Raw genomic sequence first — 24926 nt, 5'->3', positions numbered from 1 at the left:
AATGAGAAATAATGGTAAAGAGGCTTACCTTTTCACCTCTGCTTACAAAAAAACCCACCTTTACTTCCTCATGGTGTTCTATTGGTCCAGCTAGCTGCAAAACTGCTAACTGGATAACTGAAACACTATGGATTTACTCTCAAATACTTCTAAAATGGTCCGCATTTGAATATGCGTGTCAGCTGGTAAAAACTCAAAAGTATTGGGGGCTAAGTACTCAGTAAACATTTGCTTTTATTGGGAATTGTACACTATGAAAATCGCACAAGACTGAGAACTTGTTACCACTTAACAATGAACATTTAAAATAGTACTTAAAAGCAGCCAGTTAGCTTGTCAGCTGTGAACATGAACCAAGTTCTCAAGATTCGTATCAATTATAAGTTAAGAGAACTCTATCTATTAAAGTGCAGATTTAACATTCAGCATTAAAATAGACAAGGCACTTCATTTATTGAAAGATAAAACTCATTAACAGGTTTAAACAATTTGATTAAAATAAATGGATAACTAATGCTCATCTGCATTGTAGATGATTATTTTTCCTTCACCAGAAAATAATCTCTGCAGGGCAGGAATGTTGGAAGAAATGACTGATCCCCTTCCAATATTTACCAAGTAAATAAAAGTAACAACAACATAGCAACAAGCAGCTTTGTTTCTGTTCTGTTAATCATGGATGACAGCACCTTACATCCCAGCACAGGTTCTTATTTAAACAAAAATCCTATTATTTATCAGGGTTTTACAAAGAAAACAAAACCTGTATTCAGAATATGAATATAAGAAAGTAACCACTGTACTTGAGATATCTATCAAGAGGCCCAATTTTCGAACAGCCCTACATATCAAAAAACCTTTATAAATTTCTAGGGAGATTAACATAGGTCAAAATAGAAATTGGATTATGCAGTGTCTTTAAATATGACGTTCTGTTTCTTCCATATGGAGGGATGAGCAGTCCAAAGGAACAGCTAACTCAGAAGAAAAGCTTTTTTCTACAGCTGTGAGTCCATGTAGTTTACTTTTACCAGATGTCAAGTGTTAGTTACTTCATATGCAAATGACTTTAAAAAATGTATTATAGAGGCTCCAAAACTTAGAGAAATAAAAATATAAATAATGTAAGTTACCTTGAAGAATACACAAACATTTAAGACAAATTCTCAAGGTGTAGATCCAAGTAACTCTTTCACATAACTTACTGTTCCAATACCTATTGTTCAGTGTGTAAAAATAAAACAAAAAAAAAAAATAAAGGTTTCTTGTAGGTCCCTTCCAACTCAGCATATTATACAATTTTATGATAGGAAGCAGTGCCCAGGACCAGCATCAGAGAGTAACTTGTGAACTTGTGTGCTCAGTAAAAGACTTCACCTCCCTCTTCAGCATTCTGTATCCTTTTTAACTTCTGGCTTCAGCACAGTGACATCAATTTCTTCATAAATAGCTCTGAAAGAAGAACAGGCAACTCCTACATCACAGTTTTGTTTTATTTAGACAAAATGCACCAATGAAATCCTGCCCAATAAAGAACTGCCAAGAGTTTTAAGTTGTTTACCTACTAAGGTAACATGAGTAGCAGGTTGCCTGGCTTTCTACAGAAGCAAGAACCAGTCCTATGGTGTGTTTGTGACTATACGTTTAAGGAGGAATCTCTGGACATCATCAATTTTGATTAAATGAACTTGGAAACGTGACTGCAAAATACAAATGGCCTGCATGCCGTGAGACATGTAATTATTACACTTCTTAAAAAAAAAAAAAAAAAAAAAGAAAGCCTTGCTGAGATTTTTCTACCTCAGAATTTGATGGTTTCTCAAAGTAAGTTTTATGCAGATGATTCCATTTTTTTTCTCAGGTTACTGTTAAAAATGACAATTTTAGTTTCTTACTAGTTTTCTGCCTATTTGGTCCTTTGGAGATTCCTCAAATCCATTCCCATAGGTAGCTTGTATTTTAAATAGAGAACTTCCTTGAGATTCAGCAGAACATTTAAAAAAAACAAAAACACAAGATCATCTTGAACAGAAATTAGGTTGGCTCATAGAATCATAATATGGTTTGCATTGAAGTGACCTTTAAAGATCTCCAATTTATATTAGCAATCCAGTTGGTCAGCAAACTTGCTCTGAATAGTGTGGTCTTCTCTCAGAAGAAAAAGACATCTCAGAATTCTTGTTTGGCACCTAAAAGAACTGAAAATTATCTATTTTAAAAGCTACTTACTCTGTGGGAGCCAAAGGATCAAATTCCATTATCTCGTAGTAATGAGGTGACTGTGACTTGTTTTTTGATGTGGCTGAAGGGTAAAGACAGTTAAATGCAGATTGAAATGTGACTGAAAGAACACTTATTGCATGTTTTTTTATATCTTTCTGAAACTAGCAGATTTTCTCCCATTTATCTAGTTGCTTTAAATGGGCAGAGAAGCCACGAGCTATGTAAGATTTTTGTCAGTGTTTGTTGCTGCTCCTAGTCTTTAACAGGCACTATATAAAGCACTTAAGTGCTAACAAAAATAAATAAATAGATTTCTGTGAAAATTAAGAGGTCTGCAGTATTTATTACCTGCTGGTGACGATCCATTTAATGATGTAGTATGTCCAGTCTGCAGATTTACTGGATTCAGAGGCACTGGGCTTAAAAGAGTTGCCAGCTGAGGAAATTGAGCAAAACAGTACATAAACAGATTGATCTAGGAGAACCTGTTTGACTTAACTTGCGTAAGTGCTGACTTATCTTTAGACTCTCAGACTATATCAAGTAAATTCCAAAAACAGGTCAAGAGTTATAAATCTAATTAACCTCCCTTCCCCATACAATGAAGTTCAAAACATCTTTTAGCGTTATATATAGCACATTTGTATAATTTACTTCTGTGTAATTTGTTACACTACACACAGGTGGCAGTACAGCTGTCTCATTTTACTTGCAGTTTAAAATAAGGAGTATGAGTATGTGCTTGTGGGGCTGCTTTTCTATTTCATACTGCCTACCACAAATTCAAAACAATACCTTGAAACCCGTTCATATTCTTTGTATTCCTTCTGTCACGGCTTTTTTGTCTGCAGCATACGCATTTGTCCTATGTTGTATTTGAATTTTAATTTATTTCTTTTAGAGGTGCTTAATTGAGATATGAAATGCACCACAGTAATATAATGGCAATAGGAAGAGATGGCAGCTTGCTTCACACAGTAACAGATTAAACACAAACAACACAGCAACTTTTTGCAAACTCCATTGAGATTATGCTAGACCTAAAAAATACGCTTCCACATTGGTACCTGTGGTATCACCACAGGAAAGTTGGCCTGGTCAGCAAATACAGAGCATTCCCTGATGTCTGGAGAAGCGCCACAGAGCAGATCTTTAAATCGCATTTGGACAGCAGTCAGGGTAAATCCAAACAGTTCTTCTTACGACAGTTGCCAGCAAGGACAGATTATTCCAAACATGAGCGTTACTCACATTGCTGTATATATGTCCAGCTGGGGTGATTCCACTATTGTTTTGTGCTTCAGTTGTAAATCTAGGAGAGAGCAATAGTTTCTCAGTTACTTTCAACGTATTAAAACTACATATCACAATAACTGCATTATTATTTTTAGCTGGTTTGTCTTCACCATATGTCACAACTATGAGCAGCAAGAGCAAGTGGGCCAGTGTCCCATTTACCTAATAGGTGGGAAACCACAAGGATTCTTTTTCCTATCTTAAAACCATTCTTCTTGACTCATACCATTCATCTATTTCTCCCTTTAACCACAGCACTGGTAAGACTCAAGCAGAAAGTCGTATATATCCCAAATATGTTGAACTTAGTTTACGTTTGTCAGTATTTAAAAAGTGCTGCAGGTGTTGTATATTTAGCATACAGGTAGTTTTCACTTGTTTTACTTGACTAACATGTAGAAGAAACATTAAATAACTCTGTTCTCAGAGCTTACTATGAAAATTTGGTATCAATTACAGAGGGCTAATAGCTCTGATTATTTTTTACCTGCTACCATTTCTTGGTAAGAGATTACTCACGGGAATTGCTGAGCTTTTGTAGTAGTTGCTAAATCTAGCTGTGGATAAATTGACGGATGGTGCTTTCTTGCATCTTCAGGGTGTGCAGATATGCAATCTGAAATTCAAAGCAGTACTTAATGATTGTTTAAACATTATTAATCAAGTGTTCCATTACTTGCACTACGATCATTGAAGGAATGAAGTTTTGTTTGGAAGGTATATCAAGAATATGAAATGAATTCTGTTTACTGCATGAAAGACAAAATTATAACAACTCTGATAATATATTAGTTGTAATATATTTATTTTCTTGTTCATCGTCAGAACATCAGCAGTGCTATATATGGTAGATACCAATTTAAACTCCTTTCACTATTTCTAAAAACTAAAATAGAATTATAAGCATTTATTTTTTGGAACATATTCATGCCTTTAACTTAGGTGTATGGATACCCCTAAAGAGTGGATAGACGAAGACTTTTGAAATCAGTAATTCAGAGTACCAAAGTTTGGAGCTTTAATTGCTCCTTTCACTATGAAAGAAGCCTAAAGTTAGATGAGGTAAATATGTTTCTCAAAGTGAACTGCTGTTAACATCAAGTGCCTCCTTGAAAAAAATTAAGAAATCAAGGGAGTACAAGCAAAGCATATCTCTGTTTCTTTCTTCCAAGACAACAGAACAAGCAACTACCACACTGTTTCAAGAGCTTTATTTTACAGAAAACTTTTTTTTTTTTTTCAAATTTAAGAAATGTGGGAGAAAGATTATTGCTTCCACTGTAAACTAGTTACAAGGAACCTTATACTATTTTTTTTTAAAATATATATATGCACATCGATCCTCATGTTTCTTCAAATTAAGGAGTATCTTAGTTTACTCTCTTACAAGCAAAGTCTTGATCCCTCCACTAAGCTTGTGTTGGTTTACTTTAGGAAATCAGCCGGCAAGGGAAATATACATTCATCACTTACTAAGGCCTGAAGACTGAGAGGCTGCAGAGTCAGTTCCCAGCACTGTTGACACTGGACGTGGAAGATCTGTAGAGAGGTCAAGTAGATCACTTGAGGGAGCAGATGGCTGTTTCCTGTACAGCTTAGCATTTAAAAAGGGATAAATTATTATTATTTTTTAAAGGAACATGTATAATTTTAAATAAGCAATTTAATTGTATGTGTGTGTGGAAGTGATAACTAATGAAACATAAAAGCTTTCTAGAAAACATGAGCTTCAGCAAGGTTGCCATTTCAAAAATTTAGGAAAATTCAAAGTCGGATATGGGACTGACACAGTTCCAAAGTATAAGGTTGTTCAGATAGAAGTCTGAAATGGATCTTCTGCTTAATCCTGTAGAATTATATTCATATTACTTATGTGTGTTATTGTGATTTGGTAAATACTTAAGAAATGGATTTTTTTTTTCAGTCCTGTTTCAGATTGGAAGAGCTCGAAATCACAGAATTTCCCAGAGCACAAAAAAAAAGGTTTCCCTTGTTTCTCATGTGAATGTGAGAGAATTAAAAGCACAGCCAAAGAGTTTAATAAAAACCACATGCTTGAATCATATGGGTTTGGTTACACCAGTTAAAAAAAAAGCATTTTAAACTTGGAGATGCCTGAATTAATATTAAAATACACAGACTGCACCATCAGGACTACTAACTAATCCAACAGTCCATTCATCAAGCAAAAACATCTACCTACATAACCAGGATGTAGTAACAGCAGTTTTTCAAGGGAAAAAAGATTGTCTTCTACCTTTCATTAATAATTATCAGCTGTATTTCAGCATTCACAATGCTGTCATTTTCCTTCTGAGCCCTAGATGACCGTTCAATTATGAGAAGCTGAAACATGCAAAACTACTTTGGGCAATATAATTAACAACCATTAACAACCATAATGATCAATCGATAAAGGACAGTCGGATTTGCTACAAGCCATTATTCACAACTCAAAAGGCTTCAACTTCACAGAGAGAAAAAAAACATCAGTAACAGTGAATTCTGATAGTTTAGTAGTATTTTGGTACGTAAATACTTACAGCAAAAAAGTGAAATAAAACATAGTTCCCCAATTCATATAGGGCAGATAACTAATTGTGCTTAGCTACAGAGGTAATAAAATGGAATTTGAATATCTCTCTCTTTCTCTTTGCCTCATTTTTCTCCATCAAGCTTCCATCTGCGATTTGACATTGTTTGTTACTTTAGTTACAAAATTTACATGGAATTCTGCAAGTGAGACTTCTGAAAATCAGTAAGAGCAGTATCATCCTGCTGAAGACAGCAGGCTATACCTCTCAATTAGAGAATAAAATGTTGCTTATACTTGAAAGATATTTTTCACAGTGAACAGAAATAGGGATGTTTATAGTCCCACAGCTCACAACTTCACATATTGTTACTCACCTCTTCACGTTCACGCTGTATTCTCTGATTCTCCAAGAAACGAACTCTGTTTCGAGAGAACCTGTTAAAATTACAAAGCTAGAGGTTTGTTCTGACATTACAGAAATGTGCTACGTAAGAAGCTGGCAGTTGCAACCAAAGTCTGATTATCAAAGGACTGCAGATAGACACCAGACAAGCACTACAGGTGTTTTTCTCTGGGGCACTGCTGTGCTGAAAATCTGATTCATTTTACTCCAGGGCTGTGGTCCTCTAATAATCTACACTACCAGGTTAGCTTGTCCTTGGGCTCACTTTTGGAGACAGCCATCTGTTTCTTCCAAAACAAACCAATGCACAGCTGACAATAAAGTTTGCCTCTGTTCATACCAGACAACTGATGGTGAACATGCACTGTGACAAATCTGGCTCCCTCTGACCAACTGTGTCCCAAGAAGGTGATCACTGAGGCCCAGTCAGGTGAGACTCAGCACCTGTACAGCCCATCTGTTAGAGAAGCAAGGGTCTTGGATCCTTAGGGGGGCATGGACGTGAAGTCCGTCCACACAGCTGCGCCTGGTATTCAGGGTTACCATACTGGTGAGTCCCACAAAGATAATATATATGTAGGGAGGAGCAGAAGAAAAAAAACAAACAAACTGCAGAACAACTATTTATCTGAAATACACTAAGTAATGAAAAGTTGCTAAGGCCACTAGAGGGAGTTATTGTTACATATATATGAGGCCAGTTTATTGCACAATAGTGACTGCTCCTGACTTAATTTGGACTCTACATTAACAATCAGAAACAGAGAATGCAGCATGACTTGTCTTCAAACAATGCACACAGTATGAAACAGATGCAGCTAGTTAAAATCAGATTGTCCTTTACACATCTCATTGTTCAGAGGGAGTTCCAAAAACAAATCTTCCACAACAAACACTAATGAAATTTTAATGCTTAAACAACTGTAAAGTGCAAATGCATCTGCACTCACAAAGACCTGCTACATGCAACCCCTAACATCACAGTACTAAAATGCAGAAGTGTTCTGTCCAGTTTCACAATGGCCTATAATTGCTCCTTCAATCACCTGGTGTCTTCTAAAAGGAATTTTTTGATTTGTTCATAATTCAAGAAGTTCTTGGCATTTCTAGCATTCTTCAGTCTTAAAAATATAACCCCACTCCTGACTCACATGGATTTACAGATGCTCAACAGAATTCTATTTTTGCTTTACTAAAATTAAACACTTCGTAAAGCAAGAAGTGAACACAGAATTCTTTCAAGAGTTAGTGCAAGATGTGACGACACTGCTAGAGACACAAGAATAAGTGAAAACTAAATGTTGTCAAGATTAGGCCCAAAGTTTGTGCCACGACACTTAGAGGAATAAGCAGGTTTTCAGTGTAGCAGTCAGAAGAGGTTTAAAAAGAAAAGCTGATGAAGCTCTCTAAATCTATTGTGTTTAATCATTAAGACATCTGAATGTCAGCAGTCTTCCAGAGAAAAGTTAAGTATGAGTAATAAATTGAATACTAAAGGTAGTGATAATACTCTGAAGGTCCAGGCTTTCTTATAGCATAGTCATAACCACAACTGTCAAGTGGCCACAACAACGTTTTTACAAAATGCTTTTTTTTCCTGACAGCCCTCTGACCTTCAAGATGAAGCCTGATACCAAAAAGTTACTACATTTTTTTTTGTTCACAGTATCTCATCTATGCGTCTCAAAGGAATCATCCCAACTCTGAACACATACTGCAATATTTAAAATGCTTATTTCAATTAAAATAGATCTTAGAGCATGCAATTTCTCCCTGTGGAATGATACTAGGAGCACAATTGAGCCCAGAGTTCTTCATTTACACTGAAGAACAAGAATAAAGATGTGGAATTTCACTGTCTGCTCAGAAGGAGAAAGGATTTCAATGGCAGCAGTGTAGCTAGTTGTTACCTTGGAAGCACTTTTTGAAGCATGTTAAACTCCTGCCTCTTGCTTTGTGTTGGTGACTTAAACAAGGGTCTTAGAAAATCATTGCTTTAAAAACTACAGGTAAGGTAAGTATCTGTTAGGAATGCCCTTTCTTTCCTCTATCCTGCACTACATGAATACCTTCTAACACATTTCTCTCATACGTCCAAGTTTTAGAACAAAGTAAAGGGAAGTAAGTTCACCTCTAACACCTGTCGGAAGTTTATAGCATTCTGTACAAGGACTGCTACCTGAAAAATTTGTCTCCTTAATGCCGATCTATTGACTGACATAAGAAGTAAGAGATGGAGGAATATGTAATGGACTTAAATTCACCCAAACCCTGTAAGTGAACTCTTCAGGTCTTCCTAGAAGATCCTGTTTTTCACATGCATAAAGCAAATTATAATTTGTTCCTGGAACCATTGTCCTTGGTACAAAAGTATTTCTAGAATATTTCCTAGCCAAGGAGGACATAAACTACTTAACATGGAAGGCTAGTTCCTATTAAACCAGAATGTACTCCACGAGTATATTCACTGTGATATTTTGGGGGATAATACTGAAATTTTGAGTTTAAATTTGATTTCTTTTTTTTTGCTAGCATCTATTCATGCTACCACTGATATAACAGGCAAATACAAATGATGTCAACACAAGTATTGCAGTGCTTCCATGCGTGAAAGAAAACATTTTTTGCTGTAAGGCAGGTAGAACAGCTTGTTTCAATTCAGTTGAGAAAAGCAAGTGACTCTCTTAAGCATGCAATAAAACTGAATGCTGTTCCATGGCTGATTTCTGCAGTAAAGCTGTCCAAGTTATTCAGAAAGGACAGCAAATATTCTTTCCTGGAAGTGTATACATGTAGCAAAAGTAAGGACCATCACCAGGACCAAAGGGTTTGTAGCAAACTGATGGCAAATTCACTGTGCTCAACCAGAAAGGAGCATCAAATTCTAAAATTATTTCTGTTTGTGTGCCTCCACCTAATTTCCTGTCTATGCTGTTAACTTGTTTTACCACATTCTAATAGTTTTCTAACTAGCTTATTAACTGCTTCTGAAGTGCTTAGGGGAAGGTAAATAAACATTTTTCTCCTTTTGTTGTCAACTTTCTTTTCTGGATTTAAGGAAAGAAATGTCTCCTTATAAAGGTTCAGCATTAGTCACATAGATCACCTGTATCCATTAAGCGTGCTTATCCAGTTAGGACACCAAATGTGAGAAGAGAGACCCTGTACTTACCTTTCGTGTCCCAGAAGAACATTATTCAGATCTTCATTTACTTGTATTAACTCAACTATCACATCTTCATTTTCCACTGTAACCAACAATTCCATGATTCTCTCCTGCATCACCCGACAGGTCTTATACAGTTTCTGCCCGAGGGAGGGGAAGAAAAAAAAATAAATCACAACTGTGGTCTCCTAATTTGTCAGTTCTGGAGAAGAATGATAAGACAGTCGAGTACTGCAGACTCACAGGTAACTTCCCTTCATTTATACAAACCACACACATACCAAGAGTTGCAAATAGCGTAATTTTCATGTCTTTGATCTCTGCAAAGCCAGGCTGACAACTCCTACCATCACTGCCAGCACTCCTACCCCTATGGAGCCCCTACCTACAACCTTCATTTCTGAAGATCCATCTGTCTCTGAAGTCTAAATTTCAAATTGCAAAATAATGAAGACCCCTCTGGGTGATGCAGAGCACATTTGATTTGAGTCTGATTGAAGCTGATTAAACACAGTAGGACACTTCACATGGCTGTAACAAACGTGATCCTGGTTCAACGTCTGCTTGAAGAAAAGACAATAGTAGTGTACAGGACAGAAGTGCTCTGTGACACAAGTCTGTGCCTCTTCCTCTGAGTGGGGAGGTCTGGATGCACTTAATTCATGCACTTTTTGAGAAAGCTACACAAACCTAGCAGAATCAGCTGACAGGAGATGTATGAGGATTTACTGAGTAGATTTTTGCATTATTGCCAATTGAAATGGAAGTTAGTTTATTTACATTCCTCCCCCCTGCAGATTTTGCATGTTCAAAGGAACACATTCTTTAGCATCAAGAGCTTTATCTCATCCAAAATCTTTTTTTCCACAGCAGATTTTGCAAATGCTGCCTGGCTCTGCTTAAGGAAAAAATAAAAAAGTGGGGGGACAGGACTTACTCTGTTTACACACAGCTGTTCAAAAAGTGTTCTGCCATTATTTTCAAACTGATCTGATTTTTCTCAGAAAACATATACACAAAAAAATCTACATGAAACTTGTGTAAATGGATATTTTATGCCCCTTAGCCAAATCTGTGTAAGGATGACACAGTACTGTATCTCCTGGTATTATATTTTCACAGCCCAGGATAAAACACACAAAAATGTATTCAGTTTAATGCATGTAATTAAATTTTAAACCTCTTCAACTCCACACCTTATTACATTAACCCCATTCCAAAATGTGTATTTCTTATGGATCTATTATACAGGCAGACAGGTTCCTTTGAAAAAATCAATATGCAATAGGTAGTAAATTGAGACGCTCATTTCAAGCATGAATTTGCTAGGCTTTGCTCCTACTCACCATGAAGCATGTACTCTAATGTTCTGAAAACTGGAGTGTTACAACAATGGACTACCAGCTGATATAAAATCAGTGATTCCAATGTATTTGTGCTAATGCTTACCAGCTGATGATCTGGACCTAAATTCCTGCATGTCCATCAAGTATGTCTATTCCCTATCCAGTACAAGTGTTAGTTACTTCTTTTAGTTGATACTGGCTTTCAGCTGCTCTTGAACTTTCCTTACTGGTAAGCGTAGTATTTCAAGAGAAATCTGCTATCTTAAGCCTTGTGTAGAACAGGGTGGAGAAAGGGAGGAGCTAGTCACTAACAAAGCTACAGAACTGAAAGTATGCTGTACTGATAAAGTTTACCCTGTTAACCTTTTCATTAAGAAACCCTGGATACTCAGTAGGACTGATATTCATCTCTCCAACTCACTCAAAGCCTAAACAAGCAGCTCTTTTAATAAAGGACTTTGTTCTCCAACAACAAAAGCCTAATCCAAGCGATCCAGGTAGAGCTACAAACAAATGGGCACATTAAACATAGTTAAAGAAACAGGCTAGCCATGCTTGCTCTTCTGTACCACTCAGTCACTCAGTGTGTGGAGAAAAAGAACAGTGAAACTAACATAGAAGGAATGAGTTTTTAGGCACTCCCCCACAAATGGGAACTCCACACCCTGTCCTCAACCTTTTGCCAACAATTTTATTACTGGGAGTGCCAATAAGAATCCACTGCCTTGCTGTGGGCAACCTAATATGCGTACCCACATGCAGAAGGGCCATGCTGTAGGAGCCAAGAAATGAATGACACTTTTTCTGTTTCATCTCTACCTCCTTGGACCAGCAGCTCCACAGAGCTCTGCAGAAGAGACAGTGGTGGTGATGTCAGGAATTTCCAGGGGAGCAGAAACAGCTGAGAGATGGATTGTCTCCTGTCTGGTTCCCCCAGGCCAGCAGTGCTGCCCGTCACTGACGATGAGACACAGGGTCAACTACTGCTTTCTGTATCTCAGTGAGAACCCATCCATAAAAGGACACAGCTGAACAGCACAACCCTGAAGGCAAACCAATAGTACCCAATAAAAAGTTCCTTGCGAAGGAATAATTCTCCATGGGGCATGACAACCACACCAAAGGCTTGTAAAAATTACATCAGTTCTTCAATGCATTTGATGTTGACAAATTACCAAAAATGTTTCCTTTGCACAGAAGTTTGGGGGTAAGTTTAGAAACAGAAAGATGTGAGAAAAGCTTTTTGAATTCTTGCAGAAAATATGAAGCAGCAAAAATAGATAAATCACTATTGAAATGCTAAAGCAATACTACATTTTTAATCTCTAAAACAGAAAAAAGCCTGAGCAAATAGAATGTACGTATATTTGCTATCAAATCTAAATGACTATTGCAATACGCTTCCTTCAGGCTACACTTAAAGAGCACGTGGCTTCACCTATTGCACAGCAAGCTCCCAATCTTTGAGGTCATGCACACAAAACCAAGGCTTCGTATTCTTCACTGCCCTTCAGTTTGCCTTTAAGGTACTGGTAATAATAAAGAGAGCCCTGCAAACTCCAGGATGGATGAGAGATTGTGTCATCACCTGTTTTCCCAGAAGGCAGCTGCGTTCACCTGGAATGTTCTCAAGCATGTTCTGTCAAACAGCCCTAACAGAGAACGCTCCATTATGAAATTCCTTTGCCCTTGGAATTCCCTAGAGCTTGAATTTATATTGCAAGCTGTTTTGTCCTGTCACGACTATCTAGATGTCAGAGGAAGGTGAAGGAGACAAGAGAAAGCTGAGCAAAATCAGAGATTGAAACCTGAGTTTTGTTTCCATTTTGCAGTTTGAATCCAGATGTTATGAGGAGGGGTACAACATATTCTACAATCAGCTTTGACCAAACAAAGAGTTCCTATGACAGATTTAGTGCATACCTGTAAAAGATTCATATCATCCGGATTTTCAGAGCCAGGAACATTTTCTTTTAATATTGATGACATGACTCTCACATTCATTTTTGCCATATCCAGTTCACTGTACAGTTTCCCAATCTGTTCAGTTCAACATGACAGAACATTGTGCAGGTGAACAGAGTGAGCAGAATAATTCTTACCTCTAATATGTACTTTCTTCCCCATTAGGTATAACATAGCTAATTAGTGTTATTTTACTCCAGTGACATCCCTTGAAAACAGGAATTAGCTCAGCTTTTCTATGTCCAATCACACTAAGATCTAAATCTGATAACACTACTTGTTTTCTGCACGTTTAGTGCCTCTCACTATTGAGAAGACTGTTACTCTTTTTAGTTAGCTACAGGCCAAGCAGGAACAGAAATGAACTGTCCTTTTCTTTCTAAGAATAATCCCTTATTTGCATAAGACACTAGTCTTATGCAAAAGTAAGTTTGGCTTTCTCTCTTATCTTAGAAGTAACTTTTATTGATTTGCATAACAACATCATAAGAGATCGTGAGAAATTCTCATGCTCAAGTAAATGATTCCACTTTTTGGCTGGGTACAACGTGGCATTTATCCAAGTGATTTCTGCGTGCTTTGCTTTGGCAAACCACCACGTGGGTAAAGCATCTTCAGGAGAATTTCACCAGCACATTTTAAGCAGAAACTCCCCCTCCCCCCCAAACCTGTAGTAATGTACCTGCTCAGCAGTCAACAGTAACGTTGGGCCCGTGGGAAGAGGCAATAAGGTCCGTTTGGTGGGATTAGCAGAAGATGGTGATGACTTTGTAGGATGCTGAGATGAAGACTGTTAACAGACAAAAGAGCAGAGCTTGAGTTTAACAGGAGAATTGAAACTGACATCCAGATGAGAGTGCTACAAAACGTCTCTGTCAGACTAGACACTGGGCATTAGCTTTCGCATAATCAATGCTCCCAGGGAATTTGTTGAGCAAGGTCTATTTATAAGAATAAATCTAATAGCTACTTTGTAATGAAATCAGGCTTGGAATTCAAGTATCTTTTAAATGGGTTTGCTAGCAAATCCCATCACAGATAAAATGGGAATGGCTAAGAACAGGCTGTCTCCTTGACCTCTGAAGCCAGGGAGGACAGGGAAAGTCCTTCCTAAAGTGCCACTGCAATTTTACAGCAAAGACTAGTTTAGAATACATTTACGCCTGGAAGCAGAGACAAGGTTGGGGTGTTTCCATTTGTATTACAGTTGAACTGACTGCAGTAAAAAAGACCCTGCACAAAACTGCATAGGTCACGTCCTTCATTTCTTAGAGACTGAACTAAAAATTGCATTCAGGTCTGCTGCTGCCTAGATCAACGGAAGGTTTGCGACTGACTTTAATGGACAGATATATGTGGTACACAGAATTGTCTCTACTGCAATTGGTGGGGAAAGATTTATTGTTCAGTGAAAGCACTTTCTTTCAAATGTTCACAATACAGCTTGTTCAAACAGCTATAAATATCCGAGCTTTTGCACACTTCACTATTCAGTCATCAAATCAAACTCATGGTAATTGAATCATTCCTGTCTATACTGATTACAGACAACTAATTCTACAAGTGCAAGGTTCTACCCAATGGTGAGTGCTTTCACACTTTCCCAAGTCTTGTGAAAACTCTTCTACTAGAAGACAAATTCTGGAGAGAATTGTTGTAAAGCATGTACTGTATTTTCAGCCACTGTTCAACACTCAGAACATATTTACATTTAATTTATCCTAGACACTACACAATGGTATCTATGATATATGCTTAAATAACAAAGGTAAAGATTAGCCACAAGGTCAAATATTATTGCGTATAAGATGTGCAAACAAATGGAGAGATGTCTTACAGATTTACACCACTCTCAGTTTAAAAATTAAACACAGATAATTTTAAGAGCTGTTAAAATTAAACACAGTTCCAAGAAGGCCTTATTACAGCTTTACAATAAATAAAGGGGGGCCTACAAGAAAGAGGGGGAGAGACTCTTCACCAGGGCGTGTAGTGACAGGACAAAGTGTAATGGCTTTAAACTCAAAAAAAGAATAGATTTAGATTAGATATTAGGAAGAAATTCTTCACTATGAGGGTGGTGAGGCACTGGACCAGCTTACCCAGAGAGGCTGTGGACACTCCCACCCTGGAGGTGTTCAGGGCTGACTGGATGAAACCCTGGGCAACATGATCTAGCGGAGGGTGTCTCCACTCGTGGCAGAGGGGATAGAACCATGTGAACATTAAGTTCCTTCCCAACCCAAATCATTCTATGATTGTATCAATGCTCAAATTTTGAATGGTATGTGCTTTCATGAAAATCTTAATTATTTTAGTTGAAAACATTGCAGTTCTTCGAATGCTTTGGAAGCCTTAAGAGACACACACTTCTGTTTTGAGAACATATTTGTTAATTTGTGGCTTGAAATAAAATGACACTAGTATATAGGCCAAGTTTCTTTGTTGTTATCTTAGCTGTTATAATTGAAACTGATTTCTGCTCACGTGTTCAAGTAGTTTGGTCATACTCTGCCCTGGAGCATTTGAAAAACAAAAACAAACACACCTTCTGTGCCACAGAGCTCATACAATTAACACATCCTGTTTCTGATTTACAATAACTTAATGAAGTATCCTTGTGTATCCCCACCTTAGGTCCCCCTGTGCTGGTGTCAGCAGATGGAAACTCCACTCCTTTCTTCAGCAATTCTATATAAACTTCTTTTACTTCGGTCACATCCACCATTCCTTGGAACCCTCGAGCCCACGTCTGGTTTTGAAATAACAGTAACAGTCACAGAAATGGATGGTCAGTAGGGTCAGACAAGCCCTTCTAAAACATACAGTCCTAAAGGTAAGTGATTCCCTCCATGTGAACTGAACATTTTCTCCTTCCACCCAATCCAACTAACTCCACTTAAAGCAGGAGGACCACCACCAAAGCTCTGAAGTTCGCTCTCACCCTGCTTACACCCACAGAGGAAACGCATACACAGGCTGTGAGGGGAACATAAAAAGTGGAGGCTGACATTTTCCCAGGACTCTTTCTAGTTCTCTCTTTTTGTCTTTCACTCTGTGCTACTCCTACATGAAGCAGATGCAGAGGAATAAAGTCCACTTTAGGAAGAGGTTCCCATGAGTACACTGCAGTACAGAAGTTGGCTGCATCATTAAATCTTTACCATACAGCAGAGACAAAACAATCACTGTTTACTCTAGACTTACCATGATGAAGGTCAAGATTCTCTCCTGCATGTCAATTGGCAGGTTGTATCTTGGATTCAGTAGTTTCACCAGCTTGTCCTTACAGAAGTCTTTCTTCACAACTAAAGACTGGAATCTAGGACCACAGTTCTGCACACACATGTCAAGCAGCTGTGCATACAAAAACTTCTGTTACAAAGATGCTATGAACAGAAAAACTTGAGTGCTTCTGTTTATTTTTGTTTAAATTGTTCCAAGGTGTTGTGAAGAAAAAGTACTAATGGATATGAACAGACTACTGCCAACCCTCTCACCACCTTGTCTGAGGACGTTACTAGAAGGAAACTTAAGTTCACCATATATCTTGCTATTCCTATGCATACAGGAAATAAAATGGGTTACCCAGAATTAGACTATTTTAACAGAGAAGCATGTCACAGCAGTTACTGAACATGCAGTACTTAAATAGTGTGAAATCTGTCCATGGCCTGAAAAAATGACTTGTACAGATTCAGTAACAGAATTAATTCAATGCCTAGCAAACAGGTACCCTAGTCTAATAGTAAGCTTGTTTTCTTCTCCCAGAGAGCTCTTCAGAATCTAAATGTATCTCTTCTAATCTGTCCTCTAAAGTGAGAGACTAATGAAAAAACAGAAAAGAACAAATTCAACTACTCAGAGTACAATTTCTCCACGTGTTTTAAAGGTCACATTGATTTGAAGCAGAACAAGTGAATTGTTCCAATTGTCAGTTTCATCTTCACAAAAGGAGTCTACTTTAAAAACTGCCTGGAATGCTCATAATGGGATCCCTGCAAGCAGCATGTCTGCCCTACCAAGTACAGAGGCATGTCACCGTGATGTAAGACTTCTCCCTTGTACACTGGAAGTAGCTGGATGCAATTCCCATGTTACAGAAGAGCGATCAAAGGCTTTCAGTATGTCCCAGCCACCTGAAATCAGCCCCATACAGGATTTGTTCTGAAACTGAGGCCAATAGGATCATGTGCAGAATTAGGAACAGAACTCACCTCGCCTGGCTTAAATCTGAAGGCCAACCAGAGGACTATGACGCCTCATGTAAAGAAAAATAATCACTTGTGCTTTTAACTCATCATCCTTATTTTTATTTTCTCTCCCACTTTAAGAGTGAGAATGGAAAAGTGAAAGCAAAGGACAGAATTCACAGAAGTTTGTAAAAAGTTGCGGTTTTAGTCATAAAACTTCCCCTGAATCATGTAATAGAATAGACAGGATGTATTTGCAAAAGGATACATAGATTTTTAAGAATGCTACAGTAATCATGATTAAATATGTTAAATATGCTTTCCTATTCAGGGTGGACTATATTTGGCTACGTTTAAGTCATTTTAGTAACTCATTTTCCAGCCTCAGGACTTGGGGATTTCCTCCCAGCGTTATCAGGAACTTATGGGAGAAGATGCTTAAGACCAGAAGAAGATATATTGCTGAAATGAAAAGAGAGTAGAACAAAGAGACACTGGCAGACTGCTGTGCAAAATAACTGAGAGATAATTAACAAAAAATCTTGGCTCAAATCATTATTTTTCATTTGAAAGAGTACATGAAACACATGCTAATAAGCCAAGTCATTTGCCTGTGCAGCACTTCAAAGATGGTTTATGTAGAACATTTTCAGCCCAGTGCATGGGAAATTCGGTATGCTACTCCCTATTATTAATTCTTTATATAAGGGACCGAGTATTTACCCTCTGAATGAAAGTACTGAAGCTAATGGGCTAGATCCTCCACTCAATTATGCCAGTCCAGCCCACTTACAGTGAAACTAAGCTGGCGTAAGAGAAAGAAGAATTTGACTTAATTATTTTTAACTGGACCATTCACGAACAAGCCACTTTCATACTAATAACACCTTTCATTAGAATTTCAATATGGTTATTTATCATTGCAAATAGGACTGCACCTTCCCGAGCAGTTCCATTGGAACAAATGGATCCAAGGGGGCCAAGTCAAGCAGTGCTTCACATAGCGCAACGGAATCTCAATAGAAACATGTTCTAATAACAGAAATGGCAAATTAACTTGAATCAACTCATTAACCTTCCCCTGGATGATTGCTGGAACTGACAGAGCTGCTATGTTCCAGGCTAGCTGATATCAGACATCCAGCTAAGAGAGCTGCACTGAGCAGGAAGGAGGAAGAATTGTACAGGCAAAGCCCTGGGGTTCACAGAAAGCTGAGATGATAAAAGGCAAACTGTTAAAAACTGTATGGCAGAAACATGATAGGAGAAGTTACGGAGGATAACAAAAGAAAAGTCAACTATATTCCTTATCAATACAGGCCTTACTAAGAATCCAGTAGGGCTAATTGTTCATCTGAAGCAGCCATATGTTGCCCAAAAGCTGTAGTGAATGGATTTAGTCTGCAACAAATACCTCTTAAACCTGATGTGAACGCAAGAAACACAAACAAACAGTTTGCCTTTTAATATTTCTGAGCAGTAAGTTGTCAATCCCTCTCCAGGATTATACTCTACTAAATTTGTAGTGATGCCCTACCCAGTAGAGGTTTTGAACAGCAGATGCTATTTCTAGGTGCCAACTCCTTAAAGATATTTTTGCATTTCAAAACACTGATTTTTCAGAATGTCTTGAATTACTTTTGCTCCCACTCAATACCTTTTATTTTCTTCTTTGTCCATATGCACCATAAAGTGCAATAAAATCTTAAATCTAAAGCTGTGGGCAGAAATGTAAGTATGTGTGTTAACACAGGTGCATAGAAGGACACATTTAATAAATGACTCCCCCATGTGATGTTCAGTTCCTAAGACCTTAGAAGATTCAGAACTGGAGCACTGCAGTAAATGCTTTAAAAAAATCAAGGGAGATCTACAGAGACATCTGAACAGGTGTCTCAGCATTCACTACGTAAACAGATTTTACATATCCAAAGCCTATTAACCATAAGGAGTCAGATAACACATACACATTTTGCTGGATTCCTGCCTAAAAGTTCTAATCCTCTTTATTCCCAGATTGTGAAATCAGCACTGCCAAGCCTGATCACTTGGCTTTATCACTGACAGCACAACGCAACTTCACAGCCTGACATGCATACACCTCAATCCACGTGACTTCACAAGCACCAGGTAACTTCCCTAGATCAGAGTACACGGAGTTAAGGCACAGCCAACACATTATACAGCTGGCACTCACCCTTCTTCCTGCAAGTAAATAAATACTCATCTAAGATACACGAGGAGGCAGACACTGCTGAGATTTAACACGTCTTGATGACAGAATCAGGGCTAACCCATGCAGTCATGCTATTTCAGACAATGACTTTCACATTTCACTCCATGTACCTTCTCTGGGAAGGAAACCCTTTAGAAAGCAGTTTCATTAGAAAGACTAAATGTCAAAATTTTACAGTTGAGTAGACAGATGTGTAGCAAGGAACATTTCAAAGCAAAAGTGGCTCCTAGATCTGTTTCCTTCTAATAGTTCCATCTACTGTAGGTAGTAAAGCCAATCCGATGCAGTGTCTCAAAAGCAGAAATACAGCATTTACTGCAGGAAAGACAAGAAATAAAGCAAAGCTTTATTAAATTAAAGCACAGCTCTTAAAAAAGGAGATCTCATTTTTGGAGAAATCTGAGAGAAAATGAAGGATTTTTAAAAGGTAATAGTTGAGGGTGGTCTTGTGTGTTGTTTTTTAATTTTTTATTTTTAGAAACTGAAAATTAATTGTTTTTTTTCCGCTTGCAATGACTTATTGTTCCAATCCAAGCATTTCAAAATGAGAAACAGGAACAATGTAATTCATGTAATCAAGAAAGCAGAACAGAAAAATAGCACACAGAAGGACTGATTTAGGAACAAAGGAGTTAAAGTAATACATGGCTAGCAATGAGATCAAAGGAAAGGTTCTACATGTGCTAAACTGATAGCACTACAGGTAGAAAAAGAGGAAAAAAAAAGAAAGGAGGCAAGGACAGAAGGTCTTACAGAAGAACAAAAGCAGGGAAAGAGTTAGAGGAAAGGTTGGCACTTATTTAAAAAAAAAAAATTGGTAAGGAACACACAGAGAAGGAACAGAAGCTAGGCCAAAAACCTGTGATTGCCTGGCAGACATGGCTACATGTGTACATTGGAGTGGATGAGAACACACGTGGAGAAAGAGCCTGCAACTGTACAGAGACCGTGAGAAAGTGCTGAACTAGAAGCACAACTGAAACCCGGTACACACTCCACCTCTAAGCAAATACAAAAAGCTTCCAGGTAAACACAACAAAGCTTTTCCTTGGATACACCTGGCACACGATCCTTCTCTTGTTTCTCTGAGAAGAGCACCTTGAGCACGTCTGCTGAGTAAATATCCAACTAAAGACTCTGAAATCTTAAGCACTGGACCATCAAAACTGCAGTTGACCGTATCAGATGTTCAGAGGATTAAGGTGCACGAAGACTGTAGGAGGAAGCATGCAGATCTGATACAGGGATTACAACTGCAGCGGAAAACGAGTGTTTCTGTTATGCAAACACATAGAACACGCAAAAAGGTGACTCATGAGACAGGGGAGGAGGAAATCAGGGAAGAAGTGCGGAAGTGGAATGAGCTGAAGGTATACATTGGTATGTGCAACACATTTATCTGCATCTCTAACTGGTCAAGTGACACTTAGGCAATTGCTAAGTGACCTAAAATTCAACACTATCAATCACTTATCTTCCTTAATCACTTCTCAGCATGTATTGATATAGATAACTATTTTGCACAACAAATACCAAACCTGTGAATAATAGTACTCAGTTTAATGCAGACAAGCCTCTTATACCCTTATACCCTCAGACACTTTTTAAAAAAGGAAATTGTGTATCTATATCTATAGTGTGTGTGTATATATGTATTTTTTTTTTCTAAACAAAATAATGAAAGACAAATCCACAGTAGCTTAAAACAAAACCAACATGATTCTTCTCGCAACTGTACTATTGTCAGCCACAACCAACTCAAGTAGGGACTTCTGGACTTAGGACACTGTTAGGAACTTCTTGCTACTGCCCCCATTACCAGTGCAGTGGAGAACAGAGAACTGTGTTAGCGTGCTCCAGTAAATCTTAAATTGACCAAAATCCCAAACTCTGGGAAAGCTGAAACACAGTGTCATATTCTGACGGCCAGGGTATGTATTTCAAGCGAGGATATTGCTGGTCACTCCAACCCTCAGTCATAACATCTGAACCTTGCAGGGCTTATCCTGTGTCTTATTGCCTCTCTTAGCTCACCATTGTTTTCCCTTCATTCAAATTTCTTATTGTATGCAATAACACTTGTTTTTGTAAAACGAGTATCACACATTCCACCACACAACACAGCATACTTAGTTTAACCAAGATCAGTACCACAAGGTGAGTAATAGAACAGTCAAATGTGGCTTTTATGTAATATCCCAAGTTCAGTATCTTTCACAAACAGGTGGAGCACTCACACTGGGACAGTCACAGGAGTAAATACGAACCAAACTATTCCTATTCAGTGCAGACTTAAAAAAGAGCAACGATAAATTCAGGAAAAATGAACACCAGAGGACCATCTGGCCTGCACTGGTAGTGCTATACACACAAACAACAAAGACAGAAAACGTCCTGTAGAGTCACGTCAGTGCTAATTTGCATGCCATCTTATCATTTAAAATGTTTTCCTTCTTAGTGTCTAATTAATATTAATATAGCTGTACTTACAGACAGGGTAAGCCTGATCTCCTTATGGTTACAGTTTTTGGAGAGCTTTTTCTTTAACGCTTTAACTGCATCTTTAGGTCTGTGACAAGAAATTAAATAGAAAAGGTTACCAGTGAAATTGACATTTTTTTCTATTTCATAACTTCATCCAAGATCTAAAAATACCGGTCTGAGATATGGAACCAAATTCATCCCTGTATTTACACCCACATAAAAACAGAGTAACTGCCCCAATGATTCCAGCAAAATCACTTCAGCACTGAGCTAGAGTAAAAAAGCACTGAATCAGGTTTGTTACTGCAGGCTGTGCGTTACTCTTGCGCCTGTGCAAAGATTCTTCTCTGCAGGGTCTTCTCCAAAATTATACTATTTCACTGCTGTACAGTAGATTTACTTACCTAACTTTCAGTGCTATGAAAGGGAATAGGAATTGCCAAACGTATCAAGAGATGACTGGTACCTATTTTTCCATATATGATGCGATCAAAAATATTCTCCTGAGAGTGCTGTAAGAAGTAGGGGTGTCTTGGCTAACTTCCAATCTTATAATTGCTGGATGCTTTTAACTAATCTGAGTAATTACCACGTACAGACGGACAACCCATTCCACCCAAGAGATAGTGGCATCTCCATCCTAGTCATTTTCATTTCTATATATACACCCCATATCTTTTAAGCATCTATGTAGGAGGAAGAGGGTGGAAGATGGTATCAAGCTTACCACATGGGAAATAATTTTGACTGATTAATATGGGCTACGCACAGTGTACCCAGATATTACACCTATTAGGGCCAGCTCAAAGATCAACAAAAACAAGATGTCCTAAAACCTCTTTAGGATCTCTCTAAAATCTAAGATGAAACCATATGCATAAATTGAATATTTCAATAAGAAAAAAAATTCTTTGTTGAAAATATTTCAGTCATTGAATGTAAATGAGTACTTTGTACTACTGCATTTTTCAGTTTGAAAGACCTGTTGTACTTCATGTGAAAAAAAGATTTCTTTATGTTTTTTATCCTATGGCAACAGAGTTGTCATACCAGGTATCAAGTCAAAATGCATGTGATGGATGGGAGCAGGAGAGGAAAGCTTCCCCTTGCAGAAAGCTACACTACGACACCGCTCTTGCTTCTTGCTCCCTCTCTGAAGCATCTGGAAATGCTCTGGTCAGGAGCTGGGTATTACGTTAAAATAACCATTTGCCTAATTACACACAGCAGTTCTGCTGTTCCTTACATCCTGTTACAGACTGGGACTAGTAGTAGTTGCCTAGAAGGAACTCCTCTGTAAGCATAAGCTGTACACAAGAGGAAGTAGTTTATTAAAAAAAGCTCTGTTGCATAGGAACTCCACATAAAAACTAACAAAGAGGGACAAAGAGTGCTGTAGCTCTTGGCAGCGACTGGAAAGGAGTTATTACTGACGCTCCAAGTTCTAAGAGTCCCAGGTAAGAGCATGAAATCATGAAAAAAAATGAAAAGAAGGAAAATTTGGTATAAAAGAAGATACTTGTGCAGAAACTAAGGCATACATTGTTCCCCTGGAGAAAACTCTCCAGTCAGTGTTAAAATATGCCCCTGCTAGTGAGTGCTCGCAATGAGGGGCAGCAGGAGCTCTTACACAGGAGTTAATTTTCTTCTCCCCCTTTTACAGGTGACAGCAAGGAAGTGACCAAGCAAACCAGAACCTGGCTGTCGGGTGCAAAGGGCCACCTGCGCCCCGAGACCTGGGGAGCTCAGCGGGCAGGCACCAGCCACTTCACAACACTGCCTCGTGGGGAACCCTGCTGAGGTTAAAGGGCCGCAGTGTTTAAAACCGTGTTGTTGCAGGGGAACAAATGCCCAAGGTCTTTTCCCAGTTGGGACTTTGCAGAGCACGGGGGGGGGACCTGTTCAGCCTGACAAGCAGCACGGGTTACCTGAAACACGTCAGACGCAGGTGAGAAACCTACGCTAACACCTTGCACAGGGCAGAGCCCCCAAGCCTAATCCCTCAGAGTCTTGGCAATCAGCAAGAGCCACCGGGACAGGCACAGATCCCTGCTCTCCGCTGTTATTTCATTTTGGGCAACTTCACACACTCACCACACGCCACCTGCTTGACTTTGTCCTGCCCTCGAGCAGCACAGCACGACCTAGGAACTGTCCGTATAACATGGAAAGCCGCACACCGCGCCTCCCTCAGGAGTACGGGGGGGGAGGCGACAGCCCCTGGGGAGCCCCCACCGCGCCCCGACGCCCCCCCCCCCCCCCCCCCGGGGCCCGACCCTGGCGGCTCACCCCTCCTCCGTGGCGTTGATCACATCGCAGATGTGCAGGAACTGCCCCCACTCCTCCGTCTGCAGCGCTCCGAACGTCGCCCGCTCTGAAAGGCCGAGGGGGACCGGTTCAGGCGGGCGGGAAGCGGCGACCCCCGGCTCCCACCTCACGGCCGCCCCCCGGCTCTCCCCTCACGGCCGGGCGGGACGCGGCTCCCCCACTACTCACCGATCAGGCTGCCCACGGCGGTGCCGAAAGGATCCTTCGGAGCCTTCCCGAAGGCCATGGCCGCTGCCGGCTGGCTGCGCGGGGTGGCGGCAGCCCCGTCCCGTCCCGTCCCGTCCCCGGCCGCTCGCCTCCTGCCCCCGCCGGGCGCTCCCTTGTGGGGCCGGGGCGGAGCCGCCCGCAGGTACCAGCAGTGAGAAGCCGGGAGCGGGCCGGGCCGGGCCGGGTAGGACAGGGCAGCACCGCCCCCAGGGCAGGGGCTCCCCGCCCCGCCTGGGCAAACAAACGTGAGCTCGGCGCCGGGCGGCCGCGGCCTGCGCGGCTCACCCCCGGGAAGGCGCCTCAGCCACCGCCAGGAGCCCCCCGGTGGCGGCAGAGGGGGCTCCCTCAGCCCTCTTCGCCTCGGGACCGGCCACCGAGCACGCCGCAAACTCTGGGTCACGGTGAGGGGCGGCTCGCAGCTGCCCCCGGGGCTCTGCCTCGTGGCACCCGGGACGCGGGGGCTTCAGTTTTTGAGGGGGAAAAAGTCTGCCTTGCAACGCTCACCGACAGCCATCGGCGCCGTGGGACAAAATATGTCACTTT

The 24926-nt window shown here is 39.7% G+C and overlaps 1 protein-coding gene across 2 annotated transcripts; it reads right to left on the bottom strand.

The window, feature by feature from the left end:
* Window positions 1-216: 216 nt before the first annotated feature.
* Window positions 217-24687, bottom strand: TOM1L1 (target of myb1 like 1 membrane trafficking protein). Of its 2 annotated transcripts, XM_027471456.3 has the most exons (15): window positions 24345-24677; window positions 24138-24222; window positions 21855-21933; window positions 16143-16292; window positions 15568-15687; window positions 13618-13725; window positions 12894-13010; window positions 9631-9764; window positions 6430-6490; window positions 4993-5113; window positions 4039-4135; window positions 3475-3535; window positions 2572-2659; window positions 2230-2302; window positions 217-1452 (listed from the first exon to the last, which is right to left on the bottom strand). In XM_027471456.3, exons 1-15 carry the CDS (start codon window positions 24400-24402, stop codon window positions 1386-1388), a joined length of 1419 nt encoding a protein of 472 aa, XP_027327257.1. In that variant the 5' UTR covers window positions 24403-24677; the 3' UTR covers window positions 217-1385. The 2 variants fall into 2 exon arrangements, with proteins under 2 accessions (XP_027327257.1, XP_027327258.1); XM_027471457.3 differs by lacking the exon at window positions 12894-13010 and having other exon boundaries at window positions 24345-24687.
* Between the last annotated feature and the right edge of the window lie 239 nt (window positions 24688-24926).

The sequence above is a fragment of the Anas platyrhynchos genome, chromosome 19, assembly GCF_047663525.1.
Source record: "Anas platyrhynchos isolate ZD024472 breed Pekin duck chromosome 19, IASCAAS_PekinDuck_T2T, whole genome shotgun sequence".
NCBI lineage: Eukaryota > Metazoa > Chordata > Aves > Anseriformes > Anatidae > Anas > Anas platyrhynchos.
The sequence above is the reverse complement of the archived record's forward strand: the minus strand, read 5'-3'. Positions and strand labels throughout refer to the sequence as shown.

Coding starts and splice junctions, on each gene's coding strand:
- TOM1L1 (XM_027471456.3), bottom strand. CDS start 24,402: ATGGCCTTCGGGAAGGCTCCGAAGGATCCTTTCGGCACCGCCGTGGGC. Junction 4,136..4,992: donor CTCTCAGTCTTCAGGCCTTA/GTAAGTGATGAA, acceptor TTTGAATTTCAG/ATTGCATATCTGCACACCCT. Junction 3,536..4,038: donor ACAAAAGCTCAGCAATTCCC/GTGAGTAATCTC, acceptor GCTCTCTCCTAG/ATTTACAACTGAAGCACAAA.